At 41.5% G+C, this 13,309-nt stretch overlaps 1 protein-coding gene across 1 annotated transcript in view; it reads right to left on the reverse strand.

Moving 5' to 3' along the window:
- The window catches only part of INO80 (INO80 complex ATPase subunit), a 2,478,170-nt gene that overhangs the window by 278,516 nt on the left and 2,186,345 nt on the right, over positions 1-13,309 (reverse strand). Inside the window, exon 35 of the mRNA XM_044074204.1 lies at positions 1,003-1,158. Within this exon, the coding sequence (XP_043930139.1) occupies positions 1,003-1,158 (156 nt within the window). The remainder of the gene's footprint in view (positions 1-1,002; positions 1,159-13,309) is intronic.

Below are 13,309 nucleotides of genomic sequence, written 5' to 3' on the forward strand. Positions count from 1 at the left end.
AGAATCATGATAAAGACTTGATTCATCTATAACCTGGGCAGTGGTCCACTTAATACTACCTTTAATATATGTGAGATACCAGCTCCATTCTGGTTCTTTTATACCTGCTTTTTACAAAATAAAGTACTGTGACACATTGAGCACACCCTCTCTCTTATGGGTGTTCATATTACACAGCAAATCTGGGTATATTCTTAACAAGGAATAAGGTTTTCACCAACGTGCAGCTTTCAAGAAAGTGCTGACAACTCCATCTGGTGGCTGATGAGTTCTATTTTGAATCCTGCTCTGATGAATCATCCTCCTTAAGGATGTGGAGTTAGTAGGCTTTTCCTTCCACAGTCACACACTCCAGTCTTTTTTCTTCCTTGCTGCTTCTCCAACAGAGATGCAATGGAAACATGACATACCTTCCTATAGCCTAAAACAGCAGTTACACCATTCCAACCTTGACATCCAGAAATGGTTTCCACAACTCCAACCCCCATCCCATAACAATTTCACAGTCATAGCAAATTTGAAGTTAGTATACTTTATCGGGGTACAGCAATGCTGACTACAGTAATAAGGTCTCTGATGGAAAGGTATATGTTCTCAGCTACATAACATTAAAATAATAAACAGCAATGGTAATAATAATGATAAGAATTAGTAGTAAGTTGCACAATCAAGTGACTTAGCTTGTAAGGATTAGTGACGTTTCCCTCTCATGTATTAAAACTAGGAATGCTTGCAGACATGAACCTGTAAAAAAGGTGGATAAAAGAACTGAACATTTAACCTCTACAATCAACAGTCCTATGAAAGAAAACTGCCATAAAAGTGAAATCTTATGCCTCATTTTCATCTTTTACTATTCAATTGTCTCAAGTGTAATGTTGATTAAAACTGTATGTTTTACTGGGCCAGCAGAATGTAAATGGTGACTACACAGAAAAAACATGTAAGGCAACAGAAAGTAATGTCTTTACTTACAGCCATAGAAAAATGAGACAGCCTTACCTCACTAAAAGGACTTGGCATTGCAGAATCTACACTGATGAAAGAATCCTCTCCATCTGCAGACAAGTTGGAGTTATCAGCAGAAGGGACAAAGGGAATCACAAGGTTGAGTCCATCTTTTCTCCTCTTCATATCAAGCTCATCCTCTCTCTTCTTCTAGTAGAGAAAAAAAATGTTCAAAAGTTTTGGTTACGAAAGGCTGCATGATGTAATGTGGCAGGTTCACCCCTTCACACCCCACTTAATAAACAACAGCTCTAGTCTTTAAAGTTAACTTGGAGAATTGCAAGATACTGTGATTGATCCATGGAGAAACTTACTGGAAGCTTTTGGATGAAGTCCGGTACTGATAACAAGAAAATAAAATACCTTTGCTTTCCACCACGGTTGGCAGCAGCACTCTTGTAATAACAGCAGTGGACACGCACACTACTGTTGCTTCATCAGAAATCTTAGCAGTAGATCTTGGAAGAATTCAGAAATATTGAGTGCACATTGGACAACTGTATAAAAACTAATGAAGACAGGCTGCAGTCGACTGGGAACTGCTTTCTAAGCTGACTGGCCATACACTGCAAGATGTCTCTTTTGAGTGTGCCCACCAAGTTTTTGTGCCTGGCTTCATTCTCAAACTCAAAAACCATGGCAGTTTATGGAAAGGTTTCTAATGCCTGCATAATAAAGTTTTACCTTTATTGTAGTAGCTAGGGAAGGAAAGTACAGCTATACAAGAAATTACCACAATAGAAGATGTCTGCACATAAAACTGGTGTGGTATTGCTCACTAGTGGGAGGTATCCAGCAAAGGCTACCATAAGTCTGAGGCAGTATACCAAAGCTTGAGCTCCTTCCTCTCATTCCATACACCAGACATGCAACTTATGCATTTGGATATGTGCTAGTACATACGGGACATACTGGTGGGAATGTCCACAGAGTTTTATTGAATCAAAATGAGAAGACTGAGGCTAAGAAAAGCAGCAGCAGGACTCAAGTCAGCAAAGTAAAGAGGGGAAAGGCAGGTACACCTTGGCTAAGGTACAGGAAACGAACAAGAAAGGGTAAAAAAGGACGGTGAAAACACTGCAACAGTGATCTTTTTGAACATCTGCTGTTACAGTAAGTTCCTACATAGTTGTACTATGTCCTTCATTTTATCACTGCTGCAGTATTGCTCACTAGTGGGAAGATTCCTAAAGCTTTTATAGTGATAGGGAGGAGGGACTGAGGTATACTCTCAATTGTACAGATTTTCACCTCACATTTTTGGTCCGTTTTTCATAAAATTGTGGTTTTCTGACAAATTATTGGTAAATCATTAAAGATCGACATTAAAAAATAATGACAGACATTTGACTTTCAGACTTCATATCCTTCAGAAAAAGTCATGCTACTGCAAAACCTGTTATTCTACCAAATTTCTGAGTTTGTAACAGCAATATCTAAAAATTGTCCCTATTTTTGGGCCTTTGTCCCACTTTTATTAATGGCTTTGTCCATATTTCTTGCTCTAACAGGTTGAGAGGTATGATAGGAATGGAGTCCAGAACACCCTGAAGAATTGGTCTGGCAAAACCAGTTCTGGCTCTGGAAACCGCATCTATCTTGTAATGTTCATTAAATGTGCAGAAAACCAAGTGGCTGCTTCTAAAATAGTTCTCGAGTCTAGACCTTTGAAAAAGGCAGGAGGCAACAGCTCTAGTAGAATGAGCTTTGACTTGACTTTGGAGGGGATTTCTCACAAACAGTATAACAAAAAGAAGTGGCCGAAAAATCCACCTATAGATTATTTTTCTTGATACGAAAAAAGCCATCTTTTTACCTTCATAGGATAGAAAAATATTGGTAAATGGACTGAATGGTCTAAATACATTTCATTTTACCATCTTAGGCATAAAAGGAGGATTATTCATAATGGAAACCTGCCTTTGTGAAAAAGAAGGAATGGAAGAGAAGACGTATGAGCTTGTAACTTTGAGACTCTTAGCAAAAGTTAAAACAACAAACAAAAGTGTCCTTCATGTATAGAATTTTAAATAAGTTAACAATGTAGATTCAAAGGGAGAGAGAGCATTAACTTTCCCAAAATGTAATTAAGGTCCCACAAAAGAAGAAGAATAGATTTCTTTTTTTGAGGTCTGATGGGAAGGACGCCTTCCAGGAATTGTCTGACCTCATAACAAGGCAAAGAAATGGATCCATAGGCAAACATGCAGATAAGGTTTACAAATACCCTTTAATAGAAGAGCTTGCCAGTCTAGAGTTGACTGACTCACACAAGTATGTAAGGATAACATGGATACCCAGCTGATAAGGATCCTGCCCTTTCTTTTGGCATCAAATTGAAAATATCTTCCATTTGGAAATATAAGATTTTCTAGTATCAAGTTACTTACCTAGCCTCTTGTAATATCTGCAAACACATTCTTAGAAAAAGGGTGCTTGAACTGCATTAAAATACTATCATCTAAATTGTCAAAATGATAGTTCATAAGACTGGATGAATAACAGAGCCTTTTTATTGTGTGAGTATGTCTATCCTGTAAGGTAATTTGTGGTGCTTGCCCTTGGCTAGATGAGAAACAATGGGAACCACTGTTGAACGGGCTAAAAGTGGGTATCCAATAGCATTTGGACTGTCTGTTCATAGTGAAGGTAGAAACATCTCTCTGAGGGGTTCTTCAGTGATGGACAACCTTTGGGAAGACCTCTCTGTATAACATCCACTTTTGAGGGTCTACCTTGGATCTGTTCCAGTAATCTGCTGTTAAGTCCATCTCTCATGGGATTTAAGTTGCCTGGAGAAACAGATTGTGATGAATAGCAATCTCCCAAGATCTCATGGCTAACCTGCAAAGATGATAGGACTTCATTTCCCCTTGTTTGTTGACATACCACATAAAAAGAAGTTATGTACTCACCATAATGTTCCATGTGAGTTGTTCATCTCGCCTTCATTTCTTACAGATGGGTTCGGCTCCGAGTCGGCCAACTACAAAGTTTGAGGTCTTCAGATAGCTCGAGGCTAAGTCCCTATCCCATGATGCACCTCGAGTTACCTCAGATCTTGTTTGCTGCCTCTAATAATACCATATGCCATTCTGTCACTTTTTAAGGTAAAAACCATAGGAAGACAAAGCAACCATGATAAAACTAGAATCTCGGTCCTCGAAAAAAACCAGGAGGGGTTAGGAGGGTGGGAAGTAAAAATGACGGTGAGATGAACAACTCATATGGAACGTTATGGTAAGTACATAACTTCTTTATGTGAAGTTGTTTTATCTCGCCGTTCATTCTTACAGATGGGTAGTGTCCCAAGCACCATCTTTTCTTGGGTAGCTCATGGGAGTATGTTTCTCAGGACAGTAGAAACAAAGGAGGCCCTGTCCCTGCAGGCCCTATCGACTTTGTAATTAGTGACAAAGGTATGAGGCTTTGACCAAGTGGCTGCTGCACAAATACTGTCTATTGGTAGCCTAACTGAAAAGGCAGAAGATGTGGACACACCATTTTGATAGGGTTGTTTTTGCCACAGGTGCCACAGGCATACCTTTTCTAGTATCTGAAAAGGAAACAAAAAGTTGTTCGGATCTTCTGAATTCTTTGATTCTATCTAGGTAAAATCTGAGCTGTCTGTGAACATCAAGTTTGTGCAGCATATACTCCAAATTGTTGGTGTGTTTAGGAAAAAACACTGGTAAATCTATAATTAGGTTAAGGTTAGCTTCAGTACAAACTTTAGGTAAGAATGAATGATTTGTTCGCAGTGAAACTCTGTCAGCATGAAAAAACAAATGCAGAGGATTTATGGACAAGGCTTGTAGTTCTGAGACTCTTCGAGCAGGCTACTAAAAAGATAGTCTTCCAAGTCAAAAATTTCAAATCGCATGAAGAAGCTGGCTCAAAAGGTGGGAGAATAATGCGTGAGAGCATAAAATTTAGGTTCCAGGGGTATAAGGTGGAAAGTCCCTTTGAGAAAGGCTTTGGATAGCTTGTGTGACATTATGTTAAAGCCTTCAGTACCAAGATGAAAATTACTGATGGCGGCAAGCTGTACACGAATTGTAGCTGCCGCCTCTCCTTTGTTGAAAAGTATAGTCAAAAATTCTAATATAGAGGAAATACAGGCTTGGTAAGGGTCAATGTTATTCTGAAAAGCCCATATGGAAAATATTTTCCATTTGCTGAGGTACAATCTCCTAGTAGAGGATTTGTGAAAAGATATTAAGATATGTTGCATTTTGTTTACGAGGTTATGGAACCTGGCTATGTTGGGAATTGGAGCATCAAAGCTGTCAATTTTAGGGACAGAAGAGAGGGATGAAGAGCCCTCAATGAGTGTATCAGAAGGTCCGGAACTGGGTCCAGAATCCAAGGCTCTTCCAACAGATGAGGTCGAAGGAAGGGAAACCAAATCTGACAAGGCCAATGAGGGGCTATTAGAATGATGGTCCTTCCCAGGGCTTTGGCTTTCTGTAATACTTTGGGTATTAGGGAAATTGCTGGGAATGCATAAAGGAGACCTGGAGGCCAATCGTGTATGAGTGCGTCTCTTGGGGACTCTCCCGGAGGGGGAATTAGGGCAAAGTAGTTTCTGCATTTTGTGTTCATGGGGGAAGCAAAGAGACTGCAGCAAGGCTGGCCCCATCTGCAGAATTTTCTTTCCGCTATTTCTTTTTTGAGGGACCATTCGTGAGACAACAAAATTGCCCTGCTCAGTTTGTCTGCAATCATGTTGGATTTCCCCGGGATGTGGTTTGCTATCAGAAAGCGCTGGGTGGATGTAGCCCACTGCCATACTCTAAGGGCCTCTCGACAAAGGGGATAGGACCTAGTTCCTCCTTGTTTGTTTAAATACCAGACCACCAACATGTTGTACATCTGAATCGCAACTGTCCACAGAGGAAGAGAGTCCTGAAAGTACTGCAACGCCAACAGTACCACTCTCATCTCCAGGACATTGATATGCAGATGTGTTTCTTGTTCGGTCCATGTGCCTTGGGCTGTTCTTTCCTGAAAATGCCCCCCCCCCACCCGATCAGGGAAGTGTCCGCAGTCACTGTGGCTGATGGTGAGGGTAGGATAAAAGGATGACCTATCGTTACTTGCAGAGAGGTCAACCACCATCAAAGATCCTTTTTGCATGTGTTTGTTAGAATAATGAGATGTGACATTGGGAGCTCTTGCTAAGACCATTGCGTGAACAGAAGCCATTGTAGAATCTGCATGTGCATATGACCCAACGGAATCGCTATTATTGCAGCTGCTATCGTCCGCAACAACTTTAGCACTTCTGAGGCTGGCACCTTGTCTCTGGATATGACATTCTGAATTTGTTGACGAAGTACTGATATCCCTTCTGATGGAAGTTTTAAAGTGGTGGTGGTGTCCACTTCTGCTCTGATAAAAATGAAATGTTGCAATGGCAGATTTTTGAGCTTATGGTAATGCCCAGTTGATTGCAAAGAGTAAGTGTGGTGTCCCTGGCTTGTATCAGCTGATCCCTGGTGGTGGTGGTGAGGAGCCAATTATCTAAGTACGGAAACGCCTGGAATCCCAAATGCCTCAGGTGAGCCGTGACCACTGCCATACATTTGAACACTCTGGGGGCTGTAGTGAGACAAAAGGGCAGGGCTCGAAACTGGTAATGATTGGCTCCCAGCTGGAAGCGCAGATGATCCATGGATGGTCTGGCTATTTTTATGCAGTAGTACGCATCCTGGAGATGTATCGAGCACACCCAATTGTCGTTCCCTAAGAAGGGAAGTATCGACTCTAGTGTGACCATCAGGAACTTCTCCTTCTTGACAGATATGTTTAGCCTGCCGAGGTCCAAATAGGTCCCCAGTCCCTTGTCTTTTTTGGAACTAAAAAGACTCGAGTAAGTTCCAGATCCTATCTGGTCTGCTGGGACTGGTTGGATGACTCTTTTTTTCTAGCAACGTTTGGACCTCTACTGTTGCTTGTTCCCTGTAACTGGGGGGAACGTCTGGGATTTTTGTTATCAATGGGGGGGGAGTGGCGAAGGGAATAAAATATCCTCTAGAAACTATGCTTTGTACTCAGTTGTCATTTGTTATTTTTAGCCAGGTGCCTGGATACAAAAATAAGTGACCACCCACTGCCTTCAGAGTAGGACAGTCAGGCCTCCTTTCAGGAGCGCTGGTATGGCTTCCCAAAGAACTGGTCTCTGTCGCTTTGGTTTTACAGACCCCCTCTTTTGTGAGGGCAGCATCTTCCATTATTTCCCCCTCCTCTGCCACTGGAGGGGGGTTCACCATGTGTGTCCAGAAAGGCTCCTTGGGCTTTTCGGAACCACATATTTCCTCCCTTTTGCCCCTTGGGGTAAGGTCTAGTAGGGGTGCGAAAAACAGACTCTGATGGCAGACAGAGTCTTTCCTTCCTGCTCACACCTGGTCAAAGTTTCCTTCACTTTGGGCCTGAAAAGAGACAAGCCATCAAAAGGGGTGTTGACAAAGGATGACTTAAAGGGCTCTGCAAAGGAACATAAGCGCATCCAGGAATGTCTCCTGAGAGCAAGTCCTGTAACCGCTGCCCTACTTGTTCCATCAGCTGCATATGAGATCAGACGCATAGAAAAGTTCACTATGGAATTAAGGGTAGCAAGCTGGGATGCAACCTTCTCTGAAGCTCCCTCAGTTATCGTACCCTGTAGAGTATCTCCAAGCTCTTTTAGGATGTCTCTTTGCAGTCTTGTGAAATGTGTAAGGTAGTTCAGCGAACACATGGCAAAAGTCGCTGAACTATACATGTGCTTCTCCTTACCTATCCATGATCCTAGAGACTCTGTTAGGAGGATGGATAGAGGAAGAAGTTTATGACATCTCCTTTTTGGTGGCCGCCACCACCACCATGGCATCAACAGGCACTCCCTTAGTGAGAAAGGTCTTATCATGAGGGGCAGAAATAAATTTATTGGGCCTCCTAGGGACAGGCTCCATGGTGTCTGGAGACTCCCACGCCCTTCATGAGACCAGCTCCATAAGCTCATCGAAGAGCGGAGATACCCAAGATGTGGAGGGCTGAGACACGAACGCCTTCAGGAGAGCCAACTCGTCTTCAGTAGGGTTGGTAGACTTCCAGCCACTCCTCTGTTTAAGGATTTCCAATATATCTGCAAATGAGATATCTTCAGAGGGGAACTGTGGGGACCCTTCTGATTCATCTAAGTCAGTGTCAGATGTGACAGACTCCTGTGGGGAGTCTAGATGCTTCTTCTTTCAAATTCTCTTCCTGGGAACCTCATCAGTGGGAGTTTCTGGTGAGGTCTCGGAAGAGCAGGAACCACCCAATGGGGCTTCCTGAGGCTCAGCTTCTCTATGCTTCAAAGGGATCTGTAAGGCAGAAGTAGACACAGGTGCTTTTGGGGAAGAGGTAGTTGGTCCTGAAGTTGTGGATGTCCTGGGGGACATTACTCTCCTCATGGCCTCAAAAGCACCTCTGCTCCGGTGAGAAGGAACTGCTGGATCCGAAAAACAGATGGTTTCCTTGGCACCGGAACAGTGGGCTCTGAACCAGTGGTAGGAGCCGAACTCATCCAAGCCGAAGCCCCAAGAGGTAAAGTCGGAACCGACAGGTTGGTCCGACTATCCTCCCCGGACCCGACCGGTGAGTGTCGGCTCATAGACTCCTTGATGGGCACTGAGGAAGTCTGAATAATTGGAACCGATAGCACTGGAGCAGGCGTCGGTTCCGAAGACTCCACAATCATAAGGTCCAACTCCTCCGGCTCTGACGGACCGGTATGGCTCGGTGGAGAAAAAGAAGTAGATGGAGTAACAGTTTTCAATTCCAAAACCACTTGGGTCAGAACCGATAAAAATTTTGCAAACACTGATGCCTGTAACAACTTCTGGACCACACGATCCACATGCAAACCGGATAGACTTATCGAGGACCGAGATGAATGGATAGGCGGTGGTACCGACTGTAGGAATGGTGACTTCAATACTGTGGAGACAGGTTCCAGGACTGGAGATCGGCTCCGAAAAGATAAGATGCTCGGCTCCAAAGGCTGTGGAGCCGACATTGAAGGTTTTTTTGATTTCTGACAAATCCGATGATGAAACCTTAGAAAACTTGGAAGATTTGGGAGATTGACTAGCCTTATCATGGTCGCCCAAAGCTTTTTGAAAGGATGATTTTAATAGCCCTCTGTCAATTAAATTTCTTTTCCTTTCATGAAGTACATGGCTACTAAAGGAATGGCAGATGGAGCAACTCTCTTGCAAGTGCAAAGCACCCAAACAATAAACACAATTAACATGACCATCAGTCACGGACATTTTTATCCACACTTTGGACATTTTTTAAACCCAGACTTGGGTTGTTTCTCCTTATCCTGGCCAGCCATGAAAAATATTTAAATGCACACAAGAAAAACTTGTATTAAAGGTATTATCAAAAATACACACACACACACACACACACACACACACACACACACACACACACACTCAAATGTTCAACAAATTCAAACCACACTATAGAATTTAAATAGTAAGCAGCCCTTAAAAAACAAATGAGCTCTATAAAGTTAAATATGAACTAACTATCTTTAGTATAAACACACTCTAAAGACTATAAATGTCTGCTAAAACACACTTCTAAACTACTAAATCTTATTCTAATCTATAAAAAGGCACACTAAAAAAGGGAAGGGAGATATTAAAGGCCTATATAAATGACTGCCAAAAGGACTATAAGTAACTATCACTATTAAAGCTAACACTAGTTTAACAAGATATAAAAGTTATACAGTTATAAAGTTGAAAAGTATTATTAAAGAGAAATTTTTTTCTAGAAAAAATATTATACTGGCCCAAGCTGTGAGGAAACCTCCAATCTGTTACAGCAGCAAACTAGATCTGAGGTAACTCAAGGTGCATCATGGGATAGGGACCTGGCCTCGAGCTGTCTTAAGACCTCAAGCTTTGTAGTTGGTCGACTCGGAGCCAAGGATCGGATCCAAACCCATCTGTAAGAATGAACGGCGAGATAGAACAACTTCATATCTGTGATTTTGCATGTCAAAATGTATAGGGTCCATGAAGACCAGAGGTAATGAAGGCTCTGAAGTGCCAAGATCAGGGCTTTAATTTTCTTGATATTTATATGCATGTGCCTGTCCTGTCTGGACCATACAACAGACTCCCAAAACTAGATCTGAAGCATCTGTGGAGATTTTCTGATGGGGAAAATGAAATAGAAAGGCTGCTCCCAGGTTGAGTGATATATGGCTCTTCCACCAAAGAAATTCCTTCTTCACAAATGGTAAAAGAAGAATCCAGAAGTTCACAGGGTGGCAATGCTGTGCCCAAACTGACATGAAGTACCACTGAATCTTCCTCATGTGAAGTCTGGCAAATGCAATCATTTGTATTGTTGAAGCTATGAATCCCATGGCTCTCAGAATGTCCAATGCAGAGGTCACTTCTAAAGTTAGAATTGATTCACAGTTAGAGGTCAGAAATTTTTCTTTTGAAGAAGGAATGCCAGCATGCAAGAAGTGTCCAGGTGGTAACTTTAAAAGCCCAGATTTTTGTGAAGTATGCAGAGTGGATTTCTTCAGATTTAGGGTGAAACTTAAAATGAAGAAATAGACCCATGGAAAACTAGATCCTGCAGAGTTTTTCTTTTGAAGTAGACTGGATTAGAAGATAATCTAAACAAGGGTATATATAAATAAGCTGGAGCTTGCAGAATGCTATCACAGGCGCTAAACCTTTTGTCAATAGCCTGGGAGCTACAGTGAGATCAAAGGCTAAAGCCAAAAACTGAAAATGTAATCCCACACCATAACACATTAAGAGTCTTCTGTGATCTGGATGAACAAGAACATGAAGGTAGATGCCCTTCAGTTCCAACAGAAACAATATGATTTGTGGAAGGATCACTGGAAGAAGACATTTTGAATTTTGTGATTCTTATGAAAATGTTCAGGATGGAGAAGTCTAACACTGGCATCCATGTGCTCTATTTTCTTAGCACAATGAAAAGTCTTGAATAAAATCCCTATCCTTTTTGATGATGTGGAACAACTGCTATGTTACCCTGATGAAACAGATGTTGTAAGATTGATTAAACATGTTATTGGCTTGCAGATACTTCAGGAATTCCCATTCCCATGTGTGAGGAGATCCCAGGGTAGTTTATAGCCTTTCTGGGTTATGCTGAGCACCCATATGTCTAATGATATTGATTTCCAACATGGCAGGGACTGAGAGTTTCTCTGAAAAAAAGAAAGGTTGGCTGAGGTGGATGAGGCAGAGATGATGGCAGAAGTTTGAAGACTTGTCAGTAAAGGGTCATTTAGGTCCTCTGAAATCTGACTTTGGTTTCTCCTGCAGCATCTTTTTAAGAGATTGTTTTTGTGTTTTTGGTCTTGCTAAAGAAATACCCAGCTTTAGATGGAAATTCCTCTGGAGTTTTAACACGACATTAAAACAAAAATTGTCTAAAATCTTACATAATATTCCTCTCACTTGCAGATTTGTAAAAATATTTCAGCAGATGACAGACAAAAAATTGACTGCCCAAAGAAGCATCCAGGAAGTTAGCCTTGACATCACCAGGAAAGGGACTGCAGTCATAACCATGAATATCTTCTTAAAACAGATACAGTTGCTGCAGCCCTGGAAGAGACATTAACAGCAACATTGACATGTTTTACAAAATGTTTTGCAACCCATGTGTAGGACAAACAAAGACAATAAGGAAGTCTTGTTATCTAAGTCAGGAATGTCTAAAAATTAGTTGGTTCATTTTGTCAAAAATAGACAACAGATAGCTGGTCTTGTGGGTTGGATAGTTTATGGCAAGGAAAGAAAGTTCAGCAGAGGTATATACTTTCTTCCAATACCTAGCCACAACTCTATTATCCTTTTCATTAGGCAGGTCATTAGCAGAAGGTAAGATATTGGATGCATTGTCAGATTCAACTGAAATCCCAGTAGGGCCTAATGAAGGGTTTTTATACAGACATTTATGAGATATTTTTTAGGAGCAGGTGACTGTGAGTTAGGTGTCAAACAAGCAGACAAGAATGTATCTTGTAAAGCATTCAGTACAGGAGGGATGTCTGAATGCTTAGGGACATCCATGTTTAACAAGTCATAGTATCTATATATACTTCAGAGACTTGCTTGTCTTCCTTAAGGAAGTCCTGCATCATCTGTAAAATACTGTCACCAAACGACAATTCCTCTAAGGGAGTCAGAGAAAGTATGTCTTCATCCTCTGATTCATATCCAATAGGACAGCGAATATGTGAGGACTATGCCAGATTGCCAAATATTCCACATCTGAATCTGATGAGTCCTCTTTCTCTAAAGAAGTATCCCTCTTACTCCTCTGAAGAGTGAAGGAGGGGTTGGATAGAAAATGAGAAGGCTTCAAAGGCATGACAGCTTTAAAAAGGCCTTAAAAATTATACCACTCCTGCTTTGGATCAGCAAGAGAACAGGAAATGGGAGGGGAAGTATGCTTTGTTTTCTGCTTTCTCTTTTTAGAAGTGTCAGCAGAAATAACTCAAGAAGGAGCGGACTCCTGACGTACCTCTGTAATGTTACCCAGGAAGTCTTCTCAAACAGGGATCAACAGCATGCCATCTGGCCCATCAGAAATTACCAGCTGGGTTTCCTCCTTTGTGACCATGACTGTCATCTGATCAATTGGATAAGACTTGTTTAAAGCTGTGCCTCGTTGATCTCCAGAGGGGGTCATGTCAGCAGTAGCACAGAAGCCGAGCAGTTCGCAGTCTCACCATGTGCCTTGACAAAGACATCTGGCTCTGACTGGACAACAGAAATTGCCAAAAGTTTAGATAGATTTCTTTCCACTCCACTAACTACCTTGATTATAGCAAGCTCAGATACTCATAAGCCAGTACTTATTATACAGCAGGAACTTCTTCTTGTAACATTTGTTAATGTCTGTTATGTACTTCACAGATAAAGATTCTAGTTGTCTACTGATGTACTATGTTCTTCATCTGTAAATATGTTGTAAGTAATTGCTATGTAAATTGTTAATTGCTATGTAATCCAATGTAACTACTGTCTGTTTTTAACTGTGGAGCTTTTCTCCCCGGGCCTCCGCTGAAAATGAACCTACGTCCAGTCGGGCACTCCCGGTCAACAAATATAAATAAATAAACAAATAAATAACAAAAAGTTTAGATTTCTTAACTTTCTTTTATGGCTGCTGAGGGATGTCCAAAAGAGATAGGAAGGAGGCCAGCTTACCTTGCTCTAGCTCTTTATATCTCTGGTTCTTTAAAAACAAT

The sequence above is a fragment of the Protopterus annectens genome, chromosome 6.part0 (assembly GCF_019279795.1).
Source record: "Protopterus annectens isolate FY-2018-M chromosome 6.part0, PAN1.0, whole genome shotgun sequence".
Lineage (NCBI taxonomy): Eukaryota > Metazoa > Chordata > Ceratodontiformes > Protopteridae > Protopterus > Protopterus annectens.